The sequence below is a fragment of the Oncorhynchus keta genome, chromosome 19 (assembly GCF_023373465.1).
Source record: "Oncorhynchus keta strain PuntledgeMale-10-30-2019 chromosome 19, Oket_V2, whole genome shotgun sequence".
NCBI classification, from domain to species: domain Eukaryota; kingdom Metazoa; phylum Chordata; class Actinopteri; order Salmoniformes; family Salmonidae; genus Oncorhynchus; species Oncorhynchus keta.
The window spans coordinates 6,806,939-6,828,676 of NC_068439.1; the positions used below are offsets into that span (position 1 = coordinate 6,806,939).

Here is a 21,738-nt window from a genome sequence, read left to right on the forward strand (position 1 = left end):
CATCTCTCTCTAACTTATACCCCCCTTTCTCTCACACACACACACACACACACACACACACACACACACACACACACACACACACACACACACACACACACACACACACACACACACACACACACACACACACACACACACACACACACACACACACACACACACACACACACACACACACACACACACACACACACACACACACACACACACACACACACACACACACACACACACACACACACACACACACACACACAGAGGCAGGTAGCAGTGGTTTTGGCCAGTCAGGAGTGAGGTGATGAGGTGGAACATGGCTCTGTTTCTCTCATGGTTCAGCGCTCTTTATTCTCTCCTGATGTGGAGTACAGAGGTCAGCCAGGAAACAAACTCACACCTTCCCTTTAACAACAAGATAGAGGTCAGCCAGGAAACAAACTCACACCTTCCCTTTAACAACAAGACAGAGGTCAGCCAGGAAACAAACTCACACCTTCCCTTTAACTACAAGATAGAGGTCAGCCAGGAAACAAACTCACACCTTCCCTTTAACAACAAGATAGAGGTCAGCCAGGAAACAAACTCACACCTTCCCTTTAACAACAAGATAGAGGTCAGCCAGGAAACAAACTCACACCTTCCCTTTAACTACAAGATAGAGGTCAGCCAGGAAACAAACTCACACCTTCCCTTTAACAACAAGATAGAGGTCAGCCAGGAAACAAACTCACACCTTCCCTTTAACAACAAGATAGAGGTCAGCCAGGAAACAAACTCACACCTTCCCTTTAACCAGGAACAGAGGTCAACTGGCTTACACCTTCCTTCCCTTTAACAACAAGATAGAGGTCACTAAACAAACTGGCACCTTCCCTTAACTATAGAGGTCAGGGAACAAACTCACACCTTCCCTTTAACTACAAGATAGAGGTAGTGGTAAATGGTAACTGGTAACTGGTAGTGGTAAATGGTAACTGGTAGTGGTAACTGGTAACTGGTAGTGGTAAATGGTAACTGGTAACTGGTAGTGGTAAATGGTAACTGGTAGTGGTAAATGGTAACTGGTAGTGGTAAATGGTAACTGGTAACTGGTAGTGGTAAATGGTAGTGGTAAATGGTAACTGGTAGTGGTAAATGGTAACTGGTAGTGGTAAATGGTAACTGGTAACTGGTAGTGGTAAATGGTAACTGGTAACTGGTAGTGGTAAATGGTAACTGGTAGTGGTAAATGGTAACTGGTAACTGGTAGTGGTAACTTAAATGGTAACTGGTAACTGGTAGTGGTAAATGGTAACTGGTAACTGGTAGTGGTAACTGGTAACTGGTAGTGGTAAATGGTAACTGGTAGTGGTAAATGGTAACTGGTAGTGGTAAATGGTAACTGGTAGTGGTAAATGGTAACTGGTAACTGGTAGTGGTAAATGGTAACTGGTAGTGGTAAATGGTAACTGGTAACTGGTAGTGGTAACTGGTAGTGGTAAATGGTAACTGGTAACTGGTAGTGGTAAATGGTAACTGGTAGTGGTAAATGGTAACTGGTAACTGGTAGTGTTAAATGGTAACTGGTAACTGGTAGTGGTAAATGGTAACTGGTAACTGGTAGTGGTAAATGGTAACTGGTAGTGGTAAATGGTAACTGGTAGTGGTAAATGGTAACTGGTAGTGGTAAATGGTAACTGGTAGTGGTAATTGGTAACTGGTAGTGGTAAATGGTAACTGGTAACTGGTAGTGGTAAATGGTAACTGGTAGTGGTAAATGGTAACTGGTAGTGGTAAATGGTAACTGGTAATGGTAACTGGTAGTGGTAAATGGTAACTGGTAGTGGTAACTGGTAGTGGTAAATGGTAACTGGTAGTGGTAATTGGTAGTGGTAAATGGTAACTGGTAGTGGTAAATGGTAGTGGTAAATGGTAACTGGTAGTGGTAAATGGTAACTGGTAGTGGTAACTAATAACTGGTAATGGTAAGGGAGCTGGTTAGTGGTAGCTGGTTACTGGGAATGGGTAACTGGTAGTGTTAACTGGTAAGTGGTATCTGGTAACTGGGAGTGGTAGCTGGTAACTGGTAACCTGGTAACTGGTAGTGGTAAATGGTAACTGGTAGTGGTAACTAATAACTGGTAGTGGTAAATGGTAACTGGTAACTGGTAGTGGTAAATGGTAACTGGTAACTGGTAGTGGTAACTGGTAACTGGTAGTGGTAACTGGTAGCTGGTAGTGGTAACTGGTAACTGGTAGTGGTAACTGGTAACTGGTAACTGGTAGTAGTAACTGGTAACTGGTAGTGGTAACTGGTAGCTGGTAACTGGTAACTGGTAGTGGTAAATGGTAACTGGTAGTGGTAACTGGTAACTGGTAGTGGTAAATGGTAACTGGTAGTGGTAACTAATAACTGGTAGTGGTAAATGGTAACTGGTAAATGGTCGTGGTAAATGGTAACTGGTAAATGGTAAATGGTAACTGGTAGTGGTAAATGGTAACTGGTAACTGGTAGTGGTAAATGGTAACTGGTAGTGGTAAATGGCAACTGGTAGTGGTAACTGGTAGTGGCAAGTGGTAGTGGTAAATGGTAACTGGTAGTGGTAACTGGTAGTGGTAAATGGTAACTGGTAACTGGTAGTGGTAACTGGTAACTGGTAGTGGTAACTGGTAACTGGTAACTGGTAGTGGTAACTGGTAGTGGTAACTGGTAACTGGTAGTGGTAACTGGTAGCTGGTAGTGGTAACTGGTAACTGGTAGTGGTAACTGGTAGCTGGTAACTGGGAGTGGTAACTGGTAGCTGGTAGTGGTAACTGGTAGCTGGTAACTGGTAACTGGTAGTGGTAACTGCTAACTGGTAGTGTTAACTGGTAGTGGTAACTGGTAACTGGTAGTGGTAACTGCTAACTGGTAGTGTTAACTGGTAGTGGTAACTGGTAGCTGGTAACTGGGAGTGGTAACTGGTAGTGGTAACTGGTAACTGGTAGTGGTAACTGGTAACTGGTAGTGGTAACTGCTAACTGGTAGTGGTAACTGGTAACTGGTAGTGGTAACTGGTAACTGGTAGTGGTAACTGGTAACTGGAAACTGGGAGTGGTAACTGTTAACTGGTAGCTGGTAACTGGGAGTGGTAACTGCTAACTGGTAGTAGTAACTGCTAGCTGGTAGTGGTAACTGGTAGCTGGTAACCTGGTAACTGGGAGTGGTAACTGCTAACTGGTAGTAGTAACTGGTAGCTGGTAACCTGGTAACTGGGAGTGGTAACTGCAAACTGGTAGTGGTAACTGGTAACTGGTAACTGGGAGTGGTAACTGCTAACTGGTAGTGTTAACTGGTAACTGGTAACTGGTAGCTGGTAACTGGTAACTGCTAACTGGTAGTGGTAACTGGTAACTGGTAGTGGTAACTGGTAGCTGGTAGTGGTAACTGCTAACTGGTAGTAGTAACTGGTAGCTGGTAACTGGGAGTGGTAACTGGTCGCTGGTAGTGGTAACTGGTGGTGGTAACTGGTAACTGGTAGTGGTAACTGCTAACTGGTAGTGTTAACTGGTAGTGGTAACTGGTAACTGGTAGTGGTAACTGCTAACTGGTAGTGTTAACTGGTAACTGCTAACTGGTAGTGGTAACTGGTAGCTGGTAACTGGTAGTGGTAACTGGTAGTGGTAACTGGTAACTGGTAGTGGTAACTGGTAACTGGTAGTGGTAACTGGTAGTGGTAACTGGTAACTGGTAGTGGTAACTGGTAACTGGTAGTGGTAACTGGTAACTGCTAACTGGTAGTGGTAACTGGTAACTGGTAGTGGTAACTGCTAACTGGTAGTGGTAACTGCTAGCTGGTAGTGGGAACTGGTAACTGGGAGTGGTAACTGGTAACTGGTAGTGGTAACTGGTAGTGGTAAACTGGTAGGTAGTGGTAACTGGTAGCTGGTAACTGGGAGTGGTAACTGGTAGTGGTAACTGGTAACTGGTAGTGGTAACTGCTAACTGGTAGTGGTAACTGCTAGCTGGTAGTGGGAACTGGTAACTAGTAGTGGTAACTGGTAACTGCTAACTGGTAGTTGGTAGTGGTAACTGGTAGCTGGTAATCATATCCTCTAACTGGCTTCACCCAGTGGAAGAGGGATACTCTTAAGCTTTTAAAGAATAGTTTTATACACCATCTGTTCCTATGTCCTACAGGCCAGCTCATGATTTTTGATGTCCTCATCAATTGATTTATTCTGGCTTTTTCATGGTTCGAATCGCAAAAAAAGATTGAGAGACTATATTACACTAGGACCATCTAGTGGACAATATAGTACATTACATAAGCAGCATACAGTGGACAATATAGGTCATCACAGAAGCAGCAAATAGTGGACAATATAATACATTACATCATTTAGTATTGCGTTATCCATTCCAGGCAATTGCAATATCACAGACGGACAGGGATCAAAGTCGACCCCCACCTCAAGGCCCCCCACCTCAAGGCCCCCCACCTCTCCCCCTCCTCTCTCCCCTCTCCCCCTTCCCTCCCTCTCTCTCCCCTCTCACACCTCTCCCCTCCTCTCTCCCCCTTCTCCCCCTCTCTCTCCCATCTCACCTCTCCCCCTCCTCCCCCTCTCTCCCCTCCCATCTCACCACTCCCCTCTCTCTCCCCTCTCACTTCTCCCCCTTCTCCCCCTTCCCTCCCTCTCTCTCCCCTCTCACCTCTCCCCCTCCTCTCTCCCCCTTCCCCCTCTCCCCTCCCCTCTCACCTCTCTCCCCCTCTCCCCCTTCTCCCCCTCTCTCTCTCCCTCTCTCTCTCCTCTCTCCCCTCCCCTCTCTCCTCTTTCCCCTCCCCCTGGGCCAGATGGTGTCTCTATAGGTCTTCTAATGCATATTAAAATAAGGGGACTGTGGAACAACAAGGGGCCCATAAAAAGATACCAGAGACAGAGCAAAGGTCGGTGTGTGAAAGGAAAATGGTGGGGGAAGAGTGTTCTGGGTTAAAAGAGTCTGTGTTCTGGGTTATAGGAGACTGTGTTCTGGGTTATAGGAGACTGTGTGTTCTGGGTTATAGAAGACTGTGTGTTCTGGGTTATAGGAGACTGTGTTCTGGGTTATAAGAGACTGTGTGTTCTGGGTTATAAGAGACTGTGTTCTGGGTTATAGGAGACTGTGTTCTGGGTTATAGGAGACTGTGTTCTGGGTTATAGGAGACTGTGTTCTGGGTTATAGGAGACTGTGTTCTGGGTTATAGGAGACTGTGTGTTCTGGGTTATAGGAGACTGTGTGTTCTGGGTTATAGGATACTGTGTTCTGGGGTATAGGAGACTGTGTTCTGGGTTATAAGAGACTGTGTTCTGGTTTATAGGAGTCTGTGTTCTGGGTTATAGGAGACTGTGTTCTGGGTTATAGGAGACTGTGTGTTCTGGGTTATAAGAGACTGTGTGTTCTGGGTTATAGGAGACTGTGTTCTGGTTTATAGGAGTCTGTGTTCTGGGTTATAGGAGACTGTGTTCTGGGTTATAGGAGACTGTGTGTTCTGGGTTATAAGAGACTGTGTGTTCTGGGTTATAGGAGACTGTGTTCTGGGTTATAGGAGACTGTGTTCTGGGTTATAAGAGACTGTGTATTTTGGGTTATAGGAGACTGTGTTCTGGGTTATAGGAGACTGTGTTCTGGGTTATAGGAGACTGTGTTCTGGGTTATAGGAGACTGTGTTCTGGGTTATAGGAGACTGTGTGTTCTGGGTTATAGGAGACTGTGTTCTGGGTTATAGGAGACTGTGTTTCTGGGTTATAGGAGACTGTGTGTTCTGGGTTATAGGAGACTGTGTTCTGGGGTATAGGAGACTGTGTTCTGTGTTATAAGAGACTGTGTGTTCTGGGTTATAGGAGACTGTGTGTTCTGGGTTATAGGAGACTGTGTTCTGGGGTTATAGGAGACTGTGTGTTCTGGGTTATAAGATACTGTGTTCTGGGTTATAGGAGACTGTGTTCTGGGTTATAGGAGACTGTGTTCTGGGTTATAGGAGACTGTGTGTTCTGGGTTATAGGAGACTGTGTGTTCCCGGTTATTGGAGACTGTGTTCTGGGTTATAGGAGACTGTGTGTTCTGGGTTATAGGAGACTGTGTGTTCTGGGTTATAGGAGACTGTGTTCTGGGTTATAGGAGACTGTGTTTCTGGGTTATAGGAGACTGTGTTCTGGGGTATAGGAGACTGTGTTCTGGGTTATAGGAGACTGTGTGTTCTGGGTTATAGGAGACTGTGTTCTGGTTTATAGGAGTCTGTGTTCTGGGTTATAGGAGACTGTGTTCTGGGTTATAGGAGACTGTGTGTTCTGGGTTATAGGAGACTGTGTGTTCTGGGTTATAGGAGACTGTGTTCTGGGTTATAAGAGACTGTGTGTTCTGGGTTATAGGAGACTGTGTATTCTGGGTTATAGATGACTGTGTGTTCTGGGTTATAAGATACTGTGTTCTGGGTTATAGGAGACTGTGTTCTGGGTTATAGGAGACTGTGTTCTGGGTTATAGGAGACTGTGTGTTCTGGGTTATAGGAGACTGTGTATTCCCGGTTATTGGAGACTGTGTATTCTGGGTTATAGGAGACTGTGTGTTCTGGGTTATAGGAGACTGTGTGTTCTGGGTTATAGGAGACTGTGTTCTGGATTATAGGAGACTGTGTGTTCTGGGTTATAGGAGGCTGTGTGTTCTGGGTTATAGGAGAGAGAGAGAAGTGGAAGGAATGAGAGAGACAGAGAGAGACAGCAGGGACATGATATGAATGAGAGGAGACAAGAGGAGTGAGAGAGAGACCAACAGCAGGGAGTGAGGGGTGATAAGATAGTTAGGTAAGACTGACTATAGTAGGTTAATTCCTACTGGCAGTGGGCCCATCTCTAAAGCTGCTCCCCTGGAGGTCTCCGCTCAGCCCCCCACTGGCTTAGACCCTTTAACGCACTGCCAAGCACCCCGGACTGGGCATGAGATGGGGGGAGGAGCACCCCGGACTGGGCAGCAGATGGGGGGAGGAGCACCCCGGACTGGGCATGAGATGGGGGGAGGAGCACCCCGGACTGGGCATGAGATGGGGGGAGGAGCACCCCGGACTGGGCATGAGATGGGGGGAGGAGCACCCCGGACTGGGCATGAGATGGGGGGAGGAGCACCCCGGACTGGGCAGCAGATGGGGGGAGGAGCACCCCGGACTGGGCATGAGATGGGGGGAGGAGCACCCCGGACTGGGCAGCAGATGGGGGGAGGAGCACCCCGGACTGGGCATGAGATGGGGGGAGGAGCACCCCGGACTGGGCAGCAGATGGGGGGAGGAGCACCCCGGACTGGGCAGCAGATGGGGGGAGGAGCACCCCGGACTGGGCAGCAGATGGGGGGAGGAGCACCCCGGACTGGGCAGCAGATGGGGGGAGGAGCACCCCGGACTGGGCAGCAGATGGGGGGAGGAGCACCCCGGACTGGGCATGAGATGGGGGAGGAGCACCCCGGAATGGGCATGAGATGGGGGAGGAGCACCCCGGACTGGGCAGGAGATGGGGGGAGGAGCACCCCGGACTGGGCATGAGATGGGGGGAGGAGCACCCCGGACTGGGCAGCCAGAGCAGTGGAGGAGTGATACTTTATTTGAGTCGTCTCTCTCAAATTATTTAGATACGTCTAGTACCCATCTAAAGACTCAAACGGTTTCCTTTATCAAGAATCAACGACAGCTGGCAACAAACCCCAAAAACGTGTATCTTACATTTGCGTTGGATGAAAGTGGATATAAGCAGAGTTACAATTTGTTGACGAATAAATGTAAATATCAATCTGCTGATAGTTGTATCTGCACAGATCTGCAGGGGCCTATACAAGCAAGAAAGGATAGATGAAGTAAGGTAACTGTTTTACAAGTGTATCCATCCAGCTGGCTGGAAGTGTAACCTATAGCTGGCTGGAAGTGTAACCTATAGATGGCTGGAAGTGTAACCTATAGCTGGCTGGAAGTGTAACCTATAGCTGGCTGGAAGTGTAACCTATAGCTAGCTGGAAGTGTAACCTATAGCTGGCTGGAAGTGCAACCTATAGCTGGCTGGAAGTGTAACCTATAGCTGACTGGAAGTGTAACCTATAGCTGGCTGGAAGTGCAACCTATAGCTGGCTGGAAGTGTAACCTATAGCTGGCTGGAAGTGCAACCTATAGCTGGCTGGAAGTGTAACCTATAGCTGGCTGGAAGTGTAACCTATAGCTGGCTGGAAGTGTAACCTATAGCTGACTGGAAGTGTAACCTATAGCTGGCTGGAAGTGTAACCTATAGCTGGCTGGAAGTGTAACCAAGCTCTCGTCCCCCTGCGGAGGATTCTTTATTCAGGATAGATGCAGCCGTCGAGGGAAGAAAGTCAAAGCTCTGGTACAGAGTGGAACATTGGTATACTGTCAAGCAGACTTAAAAGGGGATGCGCAATTATCTGAGCTGATGTGAACTAAGAATATGATGATGGCTATTTATAGCTAGAACCAGCACTTAGTCCATAACCTGGAGGGCATGTGAGAATCTACCAGGAAGAATGAGTGAGAAAATGTAAAAAAAAAACGTTTTTGGCACACATACACACCATCTCTGACCTCTCTGCTGTCACACATACACACCATCTCTGACCTCTCTGCTGTCGCACACCATCTCTGACCTCTCTGCTGTCACACATACACACCATCTCTGACCTCTCTGCTGTCACACATACACACCATCTCTGACCTCTCTGCTGTCACACATACACACCATCTCTGACCTCTCTGCTGTCACACATACACACCATCTCTGACCTCTCTGCTGGCACACATACACACCATCTCTGACCTCTCTGATGTCACACATACACACCATCTCTCTGACCTCTCTGCTGTCACACATACACACCATCTCTCTGACCTCTCTGCTGTCACACATACACACCATCTCTGACCTCTCTGCTGTCACACATACACACCATCTCTGACCTCTCTGGTGTCACACATACACACCATCTCTGACCTCTCTGCTGTCACACATACACACCATCTCTGACCTCTCTGCTGTCACACATACACACCATCTCTGACCTCTCTGCTGTCACACATACACACCATCTCTGACCTCTCTGCTGTCACACATACACACCATCTCTGACCTCTCTGCTGGCACACATACACACCATCTCTCTGACCTCTCTGCTGTCACACATACACACCATCTCTCTGACCTCTCTGCTGTCACACATACACACCATCTCTCTGACCTCTCTGCTGTCACACATACACACCATCTCTCTGACCTCTCTGCTGTCACACATACACACCATCTCTGACCTCTCTGCTGTCACACATACACACCATCTCTGACCTCTCTGTTGTCACACATACACACCATCTCTGACCTCTCTGCTGTCACACATACACACCATCTCTGACCTCTCTGCTGTCACACATACACACCATCTCTGACCTCTCTGCTGTCACACATACACACCATCTCTCTGACCTCTCTGCTGTCACACATACACACCATCTCTCTGACCTCTCTGCTGTCACACATACACACCATCTCTGACCTCTCTGCTGTCACACATACACACCATCTCAGACCTCTCTGTTGTCACACATACACACCATCTCTGACCTCTCTGCTGTCACACATACACACCATCTCTGACCTCTCTGCTGTCACACATACACACCATCTCTGACCTCTGCTGTCACACATACACACCATCTCTGACCTCTCTGCTGTCACACATACACACCATCTCTGACCTCTCTGCTGGCACACATACACACCATCTCTCTGACCTCTCTGCTGTCACACATACACACCATCTCTCTGACCTCTCTGCTGTCACACATACACACCATCTCTCTGACCTCTCTGCTGTCACACATACACACCATCTCTCTGACCTCTCTGCTGTCACACATACACACCATCTCTGACCTCTCTGCTGTCACACATACACACCATCTCTGACCTCTCTGTTGTCACACATACACACCATCTCTGACCTCTCTGCTGTCACACATACACACCATCTCTGACCTCTCTGCTGTCACACATACACACCATCTCTGACCTCTCTGCTGTCACACATACACACCATCTCTGACCTCTCTGCTGTCACACATACACACCATCTCTGACCTCTGCTGTCACACATACACACCATCTCTGACCTCTCTGCTGTCACACATACACACCATCTCTGACCTCTCTGCTGTCACACATACACACCATCTCTGACCTCTCTGCTGTCACACATACACACCATCTCTGACCTCTCTGCTGTCACACATACACACCATCTCTGACCTCTCTGTTGTCACACATACACACCATCTCTGACCTCTCTGCTGTCACACATACACACCATCTCTGACCTCTCTGCTGTCACACATACACACCATCTCTGACCTCTCTGCTGTCACACATACACACCATCTCTCTGACCTCTCTGCTGTCACACATACACACCATCTCTCTGACCTCTCTGCTGTCACACATACACACCATCTCTGACCTCTCTGCTGTCACACATACACACCATCTCAGACCTCTCTGTTGTCACACATACACACCATCTCTGACCTCTCTGCTGTCACACATACACACCATCTCTGACCTCTGCTGTCACACATACACACCATCTCTGACCTCTCTGCTGTCACACATACACACCATCTCTGACCTCTCTGCTGTCACACATACACACCATCTCTGACCTCTCTGCTGGCACACATACACACCATCTCTCTGACCTCTCTGCTGTCACACATACACACCATCTCTCTGACCTCTCTGCTGTCACACATACACACCATCTCTCTGACCTCTCTGCTGTCACACATACACACCATCTCTCTGACCTCTCTGCTGTCACACATACACACCATCTCTGACCTCTCTGCTGTCACACATACACACCATCTCTGACCTCTCTGTTGTCACACATACACACCATCTCTGACCTCTCTGCTGTCACACATACACACCATCTCTGACCTCTCTGCTGTCACACATACACACCATCTCTGACCTCTGCTGTCACACATACACACCATCTCTGACCTCTCTGCTGTCACACATACACACCATCTCTGACCTCTCTGCTGTCACACATACACACCATCTCTGACCTCTCTGCTGTCACACATACACACCATCTCTGACCTCTCTGATGTCACACACACCATCTCAGGCTGCTCTATCCAACTCTGACCTCTCTGCTGGTTGTCTGCGACAGAGGCATCTGCCGCGGTACTCAGCGTAATGGAACGTTTCCAATCTTTAACATTGTTTAGATTGCTGTTAATTAAGATTAAGGTTTGTTTTGGTTCTTGTATGGGACGAGTGTGTACAGGGTTTTTTGGTGTGTGCTTGTGTGTGTATGTATGTGTGTGTGTGTGTGTGTGCATGTGTGCGTGTGTGTGTGTGTATGTGTGTGTGTGTGTGTGTGTGTGTGTGTGTGTGTGTGTGTGTGTGTGTGTGTGTGTGTGTGCGTGCGTGTGCGTGCGTGCACGTGCGTGCGTGCGTGCGTGTACACACTAAAACAAATGCAAATTTGGTTTCTTTGGTAACCCAGCTGTTGGTAAATATTAGACAGGACACACGCTGGGTTATTTTGACTCAGCCAGTCGGGTTGCGTGAATAACCCAAACATGAGTTACTTTAACCATCAGTCAGGTTATTTACTTTCACAATGAGTTGATCTAGCAGCTGGGTCTTTTGAATGTAATTCAAAGGTTATTTTCACGGCGGCACGACTTTTTAAAGGATGTGGCTTTCAAATATATCTTATTGGCCACCAATGAGATGTTTACATACTTCAAATTAAAATGTTGCTTAATTTTGGGGGTATTTTACACATTCTCCTTGAATATTAAGATTGTTTATGACATATTATAATACATTGATGTTTTGGATAGAAATGTGGAATTATATTAACTCTCACGGGTGGCCAAAAATAACTATATTAAGGCCACGCCCCTACTAAGCTATGCCTCCAGTCTTCTGATCTGACCCCACTGGGTCATACTTCAACAACCCAGCCCCAAAACCCAGCCCCAACAACTCAGCCCCAAAACCCAGCACCACCAATAACCCAGCCCCAATAACCCAGCCCCAAAACTCATCCCCAACAACCCAGCACCACCAATAACCCAGCCCCAACAACCCAGCACCACCAATTACCCAGCCCCAAAACTCATCCCCAACAACCCAGCACCACCAATAACCCAGCCCCAATAACACAGCCCCAATAACCCAGCCCCAAAACTCATCCCCAACAACCCAGCGCCACCAATAACCCAGCCCCAACAACCCAGCCCCAATAAACCGGCCCCAACAACCCAGCCCCAACAACCCAGCCCCAATGACCCAGCCCCAACAACCCAGCCCCAACAACCCAGCCCCAACAACCCAGCCCCAATGACCCAGCCACAACAACCCAGCCCCAACAACCCAGCCCTAACAACCCAGCCCCAATGACCCAGCCCCAATGACCCAGCCACAACAACCCAGCCCCAACAACCCAGCCCTAACAACCCAGCCCCAATAAACCAGCCCCAAGAACCCAGCCACAACAATCCAGCCCCAATGACCCAGCCCCAACAACCCAGCCCCAACAACCCAGCCCCAACAACCCAGCCCCAACAACCCAGCCCCAATGACCCAGCCCCAACAACCCAGCCACAACAATCCAGCCCCAACTACCCAGCCCCAACAACCCAGCCCCAACAACCCAGCCCCAACAACCCAGCCCCAACGACCCAGCCCCAACGACCAGGCACAAACACCCAGCCACAATGACCCAGCCCCAACAACCCAGCCCCAACAACCCAGCCCCAACGACCAGGCACAAACACCCAGCCACAATAACCCAGCCCCAACAACCCAGCCCCAACAACCCAGCCCCAACGACAAGGCACAAACACCCAGCCACAATGACCCAGCCCCAACAACCCAGCCCCAACAACCCAGCCCCAACGACCAGGCACAAACACCCAGCCACAATGACCCAGCCCCAACAACCAAGCCCCAACAACCCTGCCCCAAAAACCCAGCACCACCAATAACCCAGCCCCAATAACCCAGCCCCAAAACCCAGCACCACCAATAACCCAGCCCCAATAACCCAGCCCCAAAACTCATCCCCAACAACCCAGCACCACCAATAACCCAGCCCCAACAACCCAGCACCACCAATTACCCAGCCCCAAAAACTCATCCCCAACAACCCAGCACCACCAATAACCCAGCCCCAACAACCCAGCACCACCAATTACCCAGCCCCAAAACTCATCCCCAACAACCCAGCCCCAATAAACCGGCCCCAACAACCCAGCCCTAACAACCCAGCCCCAACAACCCAGCCCTAACAACCCAGCCCCAACAACCCAGCCCCAACAACCCAGCCCCAACAACCCAGCCCCAACGACCCAGCCCCAACGACCAGGCACAAACACCCAGCCACAATGACCCAGCCCCAACAACCCAGACCTAACAACCCAGCCCCAACGACCAGGCACAAACACCCAGCCACAATGACCCAGCCCCAACAACCCAGACCCAACAACCCAGCCCCAACGACCCAGCCCCAACGACCAGGCACAAACACCCAGCCACAATGACCCAGCCCCAACAACCCAGCCCCAACGACCCAGCCCCAACGACCAGGCACAAACACCCAGCCACAATGACCCAGCCCCAATGACCCAGCCCCAACAACCCAGCCCCAACAACCCAGCCCTAACAACCCAGCCCCAACAACCCAGCCCCAACAACCCAGCCCCAACAACCCAGCCCCAACGACCCAGCCCTAACAACCCAGCCCCAACAACCCAGCCCTAACAACCCAGCCCCAACAACCCAGCCCCAACAACCCAGCCCCAACAACCCAGCCCCAACAACCCAGCCCCAACGACCAGGCACAAACACCCAGCCACAATGACCCAGCCCCAACAACCCAGCCCCAACAACCCAGCCCCAACGACCCAGCCCCAACGACCAGGCACAAACACCCAGCCACAATGACCCAGCCCCAACAACCCAGCCCCAACGACCAGGCACAAACACCTAGCCACAATGACCCAGCCCCAACGACCCAGCCCCAACAACCCAGCCCCAATGACCCATCCCCAACAACCCAGCCCCAACAACCCAGCCCCAACAACCCAGCCCCAACAACCCAGCCCCAACAACCCAGCCCCAACAACCCAGCCCCAACAACCCAGCCCCAACAACCCAGCCCCAACAACCTAGCCCTAACAACCCAGCCCCAACAACCCAGCCCCAACGACCAGGCACAAACACCCAGCCCCAACAACCCAGACCCAACAACCCAGCCCCAACGACCCAGCCCCAACGACCAGGCACAAACACCCAGCCACAATGACCCAGCCCCAACAACCCAGCCCCAACAACCCAGCCCCAACGACCAGGCACAAACACCCAGCCACAATGACCCAGCCCCAATGACCCAGCCCCAACAACCCAGCCCCAATGACCCATCCCCAACAACCCAGCCCCAACAACCCAGCCCCAACAACCCAGCCCCAACAACCCAGCCCCAACAACCCAGCCCCAACAACCCAGCCCCAACAACCCAGCCCCAACAACCCAGCCCCAACAACCCAGCCCCAACAACCCAGCCCCAACAACCCAGCCCCAACGACCAGGCACAAACACCCAGCCACAATGACCCAGCCCCAACAACCCAGACCCAATGACCCAGCCCAAACAACCCAGCCCCAACAACCCAGCACCAAGGCCCAGCCCCAACACCCAGCACCAAGGCCCAGCCCCAACACCCAGCACCAACACCCAGCACCAACACCCAGCACCAACACCCTAGTGTTTGTGTGAGTACAGTACATCAACGGGTCCCCCCTCATTCTAAGACTCAAAACTCAGTTGGCATTAACAAGGAACTCCTGGGGGAGAGGAGTGTGTGTGTACGTGTGTGTGCGTGTATGCAAGTGTGTGTGTGCGTCTCTTCGTGTGTGTGTGTGTGTGTGCGCGTCTCTTCGTGCACGTGTGTCTAGGGCTCAGCAAAACAAGACAAAACTTGGACAGCCGTTTCGCTCAAGGGGTTTGTCCTTGTCTGACAATAGAGAGGGGCGTTCTAGTGTAGGGAAGAATAAAGCAGCGGATTGGCTACGAGGCTCAGGGTGAATGCATGGCTCCTCGTGTCCAACCTACTTAGGGGCGAAACCAGTCATTCTGTCACTGAGCTAGCTAGGCTAACGGGGACAAAACATAGTGACTCTTTAACTCTACCACAGACTATTGCAGACCACTACAAAACAGACAGACAGAGACAGCCAAAAGACTACTACTACTGACCTCTGTAGATTAGGGAAAAGATTTTGGTCATTTTTCGCCAAAACTGTTACTGACAGCGACTAGGAGGCCAAGACGTTATGATTCTGTAATTCTACAACAGACGACTTAGACCCAGACAGAGAATACAAACACATCTAGACCTGTAGAGGTTTGAGTAGGTAGCCTACAACTAGATTGTACATTATTTCACAGACACTTTTATCCAGAACAACTAGACACTTGTCTTGATGTTTGATTCCAGTCCACAGAGTATAAAATAGTAACTTTTGGTTGACGTTTATTCTCGTCTCTACCTCTCCTCCTTGTAATGGTCTCAGTGTAAACATGGTGGTGTACCTGAGGAAAAACATTCGCTCTCTGCTCTCCGTCTTCAAGAAGAAAGGTGAGTGAAGATGGGAGTTATGTTGTTGCTGATCTGGAAGATTGTGAGTTTTATGTTCGATGACTTCTTTGGTTGATAGGCTGTTTGGTGTCGTCTTGTGTCTGAATGAGGGACAACTTGTTGTGGACGTTTGAGAGGTTCTACACTACCTGTTTATAGACATGAGATCAAACAGGGTGGATGTTTGAGAGGTTCTACACTACCTGTTTATAGACATGAGATCAAACAGGGTGGATGTTTGAGAGGTTCTACACTACCTGTTTATAGACATGAGATCAAACAGGGTGGACGTTTGAGAGGTTCTACACTACCTGTTTATAGACATGAGATCAAACAGGGTGGATGTTTGAGAGGTTCTACACTACCTGTTTATAGACATGAGATCAAACAGGGTGGATGTTTGAGAGGTTCTACACTACCTGTTTATAGACATGAGATCAAACAGGGTGGATGTTTGAGAGGTTCTACACTACCTGTTTATAGACATGAGATCAAACAGGGTGGATGTTTGAGAGATCAGATATGTCTTGAATCCTCTTTCAGGGTTATCAGTGTAGAAACAGAAAGATGGTGACAGAGGACTGGTGAAAGATGGTGACAGAGGACTGGTGAAAGATGGTGACAGAGGACTGGTGAAAGATGGTGACAGAGGACTGGTGAAAGATGGTGACAGAGGACTGGTGAAAGATGGCGACAGAGGACTGGTGAAATATGGTGACAGAGGACTGGTGAAAGATGGTGACAGAGGACTGGTGAAAGATGGTGACAGAGGACTGGTGAAAGATGGTGACAGAGTACTGGTGAAAGATGGTGACAGAGGACTGGTGAAAGATGGTGACAGAGGACTGGTGAAAGATGGTGACAGAGGACTGGTGAAAGACTAGAAACAGAAAGATGGTGACAGAGGACTGGTGAAAGATGGTGACAGAGGACTGGTGAAAGACTAGAAACAGGAAGATGGTGACAGAGGACTGGTGAAAGATGGTGACAGAGGACTGGTGAAAGACTAGAAACAGAAAGATGGTGACAGAGGACTGGTGAAAGATGGTGACAGAGGACTGGTGAAAGATGGTGACAGAGGACTGGTGAAAGATGGTGACAGAGGACTGGTGAAAGAAAGATGGTGACAGAGGACTAACTGAACTAAAAGGACAGGTCTCCTCACTACTCTAACCTCTGTCTCCTCGGACTCTAACCTCTCTGGCTCCTCACTACTCTAACCTCTCTGGCTCCTCACTACTCTAACCTCTCTGTCTCCTCACACTCTAACCTCTCTGTCTCCTCACAGACTCTAACCTCTCTGTCTCCTCACTGGTCTAACCTCTCTGTCTCCTCACTACTCTAACCTCTCTGTCTCCTCACTACTCTAACCTCTCTGGCTCCTCACTACTCTAACCTCTCTGTCTCCTCACTACTCTAACCTCTCTGTCTCCTCACTACTCTAACCTCTCTGTCTCCTCGCTACTCTAACCTCTCTGTCTCCTCACTACTCTAACCTCTCTGTTGAGTTCCCTGGCCACTTAGGAAGGCAGCAGCATGTTTATCTTGGAACCATACCAAGGCTACATCCCAAATTACATCCCATTCCCTATGTAGTGCACTACTTTTGACCATGTGTTCTAGTGCACTTTATAGAGAATAGGGTGCAATTTGGGATGCCTCGCCCATATGGACTACCTAGGGTGAGGAAAGGCTGGGGATTAAACAATCTGGGGTTAGCCCTCCGGGGTGGCTAAGGCGGGACGTCTGCCTAGCAGACTGTCACACACAAACACGCACACACCGCACGTAAGTTCACTTGGCAGCTTGTGCCCCAAACAGAGCATTGAGTGTGTGGTGAGACGCAAATGATACACACATACCAAGAGAGACTGGTGATGGGACAGAGAATGGTGGGAGATTGGTGGGAGACTGGTGGTGGGACAGAGAGACTGGTGGGAGACTGGTGGTGGGACAGAGAGACTGGTGGTGGAACAGAGAGACTGGTGGGAGACTGGTGGTGGGACAGAGAGACTGGTGGTGGAACAGAGAGACTGGTGGTGGGACAGAGAGACTGGTGGTGGAACAGAGAGACTGGTGGTGGAACAGAGAGACTGGTGGTGGGACAGAGAGACTGGTGGTGGAACAGAGAGACTGGTGGGAGACTGGTGGTGGAACAGAGAGACTGGTGGTGGGACAGAGAGACTGGTGGTGGAACAGAGAGACTGGTGGTGGGACAGAGAGACTGGTGGTGGGACAGAGAGACTGGTGGTGGAACAGAGAGACTGGTGGGAGACTGGTGGTGGAACAGAGAGACTGGTGGTGGAACAGAGAGACTGGTGGTGGAACAGAGAGACTGGTGGTGGGACAGAGAGACTGGTGGTGGAACAGAGAGACTGGTGGTGGGACAGAGAGACTGGTGGTGGAACAGAGAGACTGGTGGTGGAACAGAGAGACTGGTGGTGGGACAGAGAGACTGGTGGTGGAACAGAGAGACTGGTGGGAGACTGGTGGTGGAACAGAGAGACTGGTGGTGGGACAGAGAGACTGGTGGTGGAACAGAGAGACTGGTGGTGGAACAGAGAGACTGGTGGTGGGACAGAGAGACTGGTGGTGGAACAGAGAGACTGGTGGGAGACTGGTGGTGGAACAGAGAGACTGGTGGTGGGACAGAGAGACTGGTGGTGGAACAGAGAGACTGGTGGTGGAACAGAGAGACTGGTGGTGGAACAGAGAGACTGGTGGTGGGACAGAGAGACTGGTGGTGGAACAGAGAGACTGGTGGTGGAACAGAGAGACTGGTGGTGGAACAGAGAGACTGGTGGTGGAACAGAGAGACTGGTGGTGGAACAGAGAGACTGGTGGTGGAACAGAGAGACTGGTGGTGGAACAGAGAGACTGGTGGTGGGACAGAGAGACTGGTGGTGGAACAGAGAGACTGGTGGTGGAACAGAGAGACTGGTGGTGGAACAGAGAGACTGGTGGTGGGACAGAGAGACTGGTGGTGGGACAGAGAGACTGGTGGGAGACTGGTGGTGGAACAGAGAGACTGGTGGTGGGACAGAGAGACTGGTGGTGGAACAGAGAGACTGGTGGGAGACTGGTGGTGGAACAGAGAGACTGGTGGTGGGACAGAGAGACTGGTGGTGGAACAGAGAGACTGGTGGTGGAACAGAGAGACTGGTGGTGGGACAGAGAGACTGGTGGTGGAACAGAGAGACTGGTGGTGGGACAGAGAGACTGGTGGTGGGACAGAGAGACTGGTGGTGGAACAGAGAGACTGGTGGTGGAACAGAGAGACTGGTGGGAGACTGGTGGTGGAACAGAGAGACTGGTGGTGGGGCAGAGAGACTGGTGGTGGAACAGAGAGACTGGTGGGAGACTGGTGGTGGAACAGAGAGACTGGTGGTGGGGCAGAGAGACTGGTGGTGGAACAGAGAGACTGGTGGGAGACTGGTGGGAGACTGGTGGTGGGACAGAGAGACTGGTGGTGGAACAGAGAGACTGGTGGTGGAACAGAGAGACTGGTGGTGGAACAGAGAGACTGGTGGTGGAACAGAGAGACTGGTGGTGGGACAGAGAGACTGGTGGTGGGACAGAGAGACTGGTGGTGGAACAGAGAGACTGGTGGTGGAACAGAGAGACTGGTGGTGGGACAGAGAGACTGGTGGTGGAACAGAGAGACTGGTGGTGGGACAGAGAGACTGGTGGTGGAACAGAGAGACTGGTGGGAGACTGGTGGTGGAACAGAGAGACTGGTGGTGGGACAGAGAGACTGGTGGTGGAACAGAGAGACTGGTGGTGGGACAGAGAGACTGGTGGTGGAACAGAGAGACTGGTGGGAGACTGGTGGTGGAACAGAGAGACTGGTGGTGGGACAGAGAGACTGGTGGTGGGACAGAGAGACTGGTGGTGGAACAGAGAGACTGGTGGTGGGACAGAGAGACTGGTGGTGGAACAGAGAGACTGGTGGGAGACTGGTGGTGGGACAGAGAGACTGGTGGTGGGACAGAGAGACTGGTGGTGGAACAGAGAGACTGGTGGTGGGACAGAGAGACTGGTGGTGGAACAGAGAGACTGGTGGTGGAACAGAGAGACTGGTGGTGGAACAGAGAGACTGGTGGTGGAACAGAGAGATTCAGAGAGACACCTGTGCGAACAGGTTAAATAAATCACATCGTTATTAATCAGACAGACAGACAGACAGACAGACAGACAGACAGACAGACAGGGGCTAAAGGGTCAGGAAATGTGAAAAGGGGAGCAGAAGGACAGACAGCAGGAGATAATGTGGTATTGCATGGAAGGCCAGAAAGGGGAGTCAGTGTACTCTGATTAAGGGTCAGGATGTTCTAGAGCTGTAATGCCTTCATTAGTACCGTACACAGTGTTGCTAGGTACTGGAATACATTCTCAAGCCCCGGGTGCCAGCCACTGAGCAGCTAGTCTGTAGGGTGTCCTGTCCTGTCTGTAAGCACACTACCAGAACCTCTACCATCTGATCCTCAGTCACAGCCCTTTATCATGTCAGCATTCTACCACATCTCCTAGGTACTGGTTTTCATCCTGGATTAAAACTCTCTCTCTCTCTCTCTCTCTCTCTCTCTCTCTCTCTCTCTCTCTCTCTCTCTCTCTCTCTCTCTCTCTCTCTCTCTCTCTCTCTCTCTCTCTCTCTCTCTCTCTCTCTCTCTCTCTCTCTCTCTCTCTCTCTCTCTCTCTCTCCTTCCTTCCCTACCTCCCCTCTCTCTAGCTGGTCCTAAGTGTCTGGATGAACAGAAGGAGTTGACAGTTCACTACACAGCCTCCTCACACTACCAGGAGAATGTGTTCATCGAGGGCAACCGCCCTCAGTACCTGGAAGACCTGCACACTGAGGCACAGGAGGGGTTAAAGATACTGCAACAAGAAGGTAGTGACACTACACACAACACACTACACACTGCACACTGCACACTACACACCTCATACTGCACACTGCACACTACATACTGCACACTACACACTACACACTGCACACTACATACTGCACAGAACACACTGCACACTACACACTACACACAACACACTACACCCTGCATGACACGCACTCAATAGACACTAATGGAAGAAGGTGTATTTAGATCTCAGAGCTGTAGGGAATATCTGAAAAACCTTCTTTGTCTCTCCTACAGAACACAACAAAGGAGTGACCTTTCAGGATGACCTTTCAGGTGACGCAGTAAGTAGTGACGTCATTTGAAACCACACGGCTGCTACTGGTCAACTGAGACCTAGGAGCAAAGGAGCAGACAACTTCTGCAGTGATTGAAAACTTTGTCCCTAAAAAATCCCACACCTCTCCTCCTCCGCAGGATGTCAGCCCCGACCACAGGGATGGATCTCAGGAGTCAGGAAGTACCGCCGGGAATCCTGTTACCGCAGTGACCTCTGCTGGATTGGCTGTGTCCACGAGACCTGTGCTCACACGCCAAGGTAGGTGTGTGTGTGTATGGGGGGGGGGATTCATTATCATATCCAATTCATCATATTTTAATGAAAGCTAATCATAGATCTATGCCTTGGACCTAGAATCGTTTGGTCATTTGTACAATATTTCTCATACATGCCTCATTCATAGCAGAATGTGTCTCTCTCTACTGGGTATACTGGGTCTACTGGGTCTCTACTGGGTTTCTACTGCATCTACTGGGTCTCTACTGGGTCTACTGGGTATACTGGGTCTACTAGGTCTCTACTGGGTTTCTACTGCATCTACTGGGTCTCTACTGGGTCTACTGGGTCTCTACTGCGTCTACTGGGTCTCTACTGGGTCTCTACTGGGTCTACTGGATACCTACTGGGTCTCTACTGGGTCTACTGGGTCTCTACTGGGTCTCTACTGGGTCTCTACTGGGTACCTACTGGGTCTACTGCATCTACTGGGTCTCTACTGCGTCTACAGAGACATTATATAGATACAGACACATTATATAGATACAGAGACATTACAGAGATACAGACACATTATATAGATACAGACACATTATATAGATACAGACACATTATATAGATACAGAGACATT

At 50.1% G+C, this 21,738-nt stretch overlaps 1 protein-coding gene across 7 annotated transcripts in view; it reads left to right on the forward strand.

Annotated features, from left to right (window-relative positions):
- The window catches only part of LOC118381541 (uncharacterized protein KIAA1522 homolog), a 111,728-nt gene that overhangs the window by 69,673 nt on the left and 20,317 nt on the right, over positions 1 to 21,738 (forward strand). For 6 of the 7 annotated variants that reach the window (XM_052469154.1, XM_052469159.1, XM_052469157.1 and 3 more), the window contains 3 exons: positions 20,427 to 20,585; positions 20,848 to 20,894; positions 21,028 to 21,148. In XM_052469154.1, coding sequence (XP_052325114.1) covers positions 20,427 to 20,585; positions 20,848 to 20,894; positions 21,028 to 21,148 — 327 coding nt within the window. Of the gene's footprint in view, positions 1 to 15,208; positions 15,698 to 20,426; positions 20,586 to 20,847; positions 20,895 to 21,027; positions 21,149 to 21,738 lie in introns of those variants that run through there. The other variant, XM_052469160.1, reaches the window with a different exon arrangement.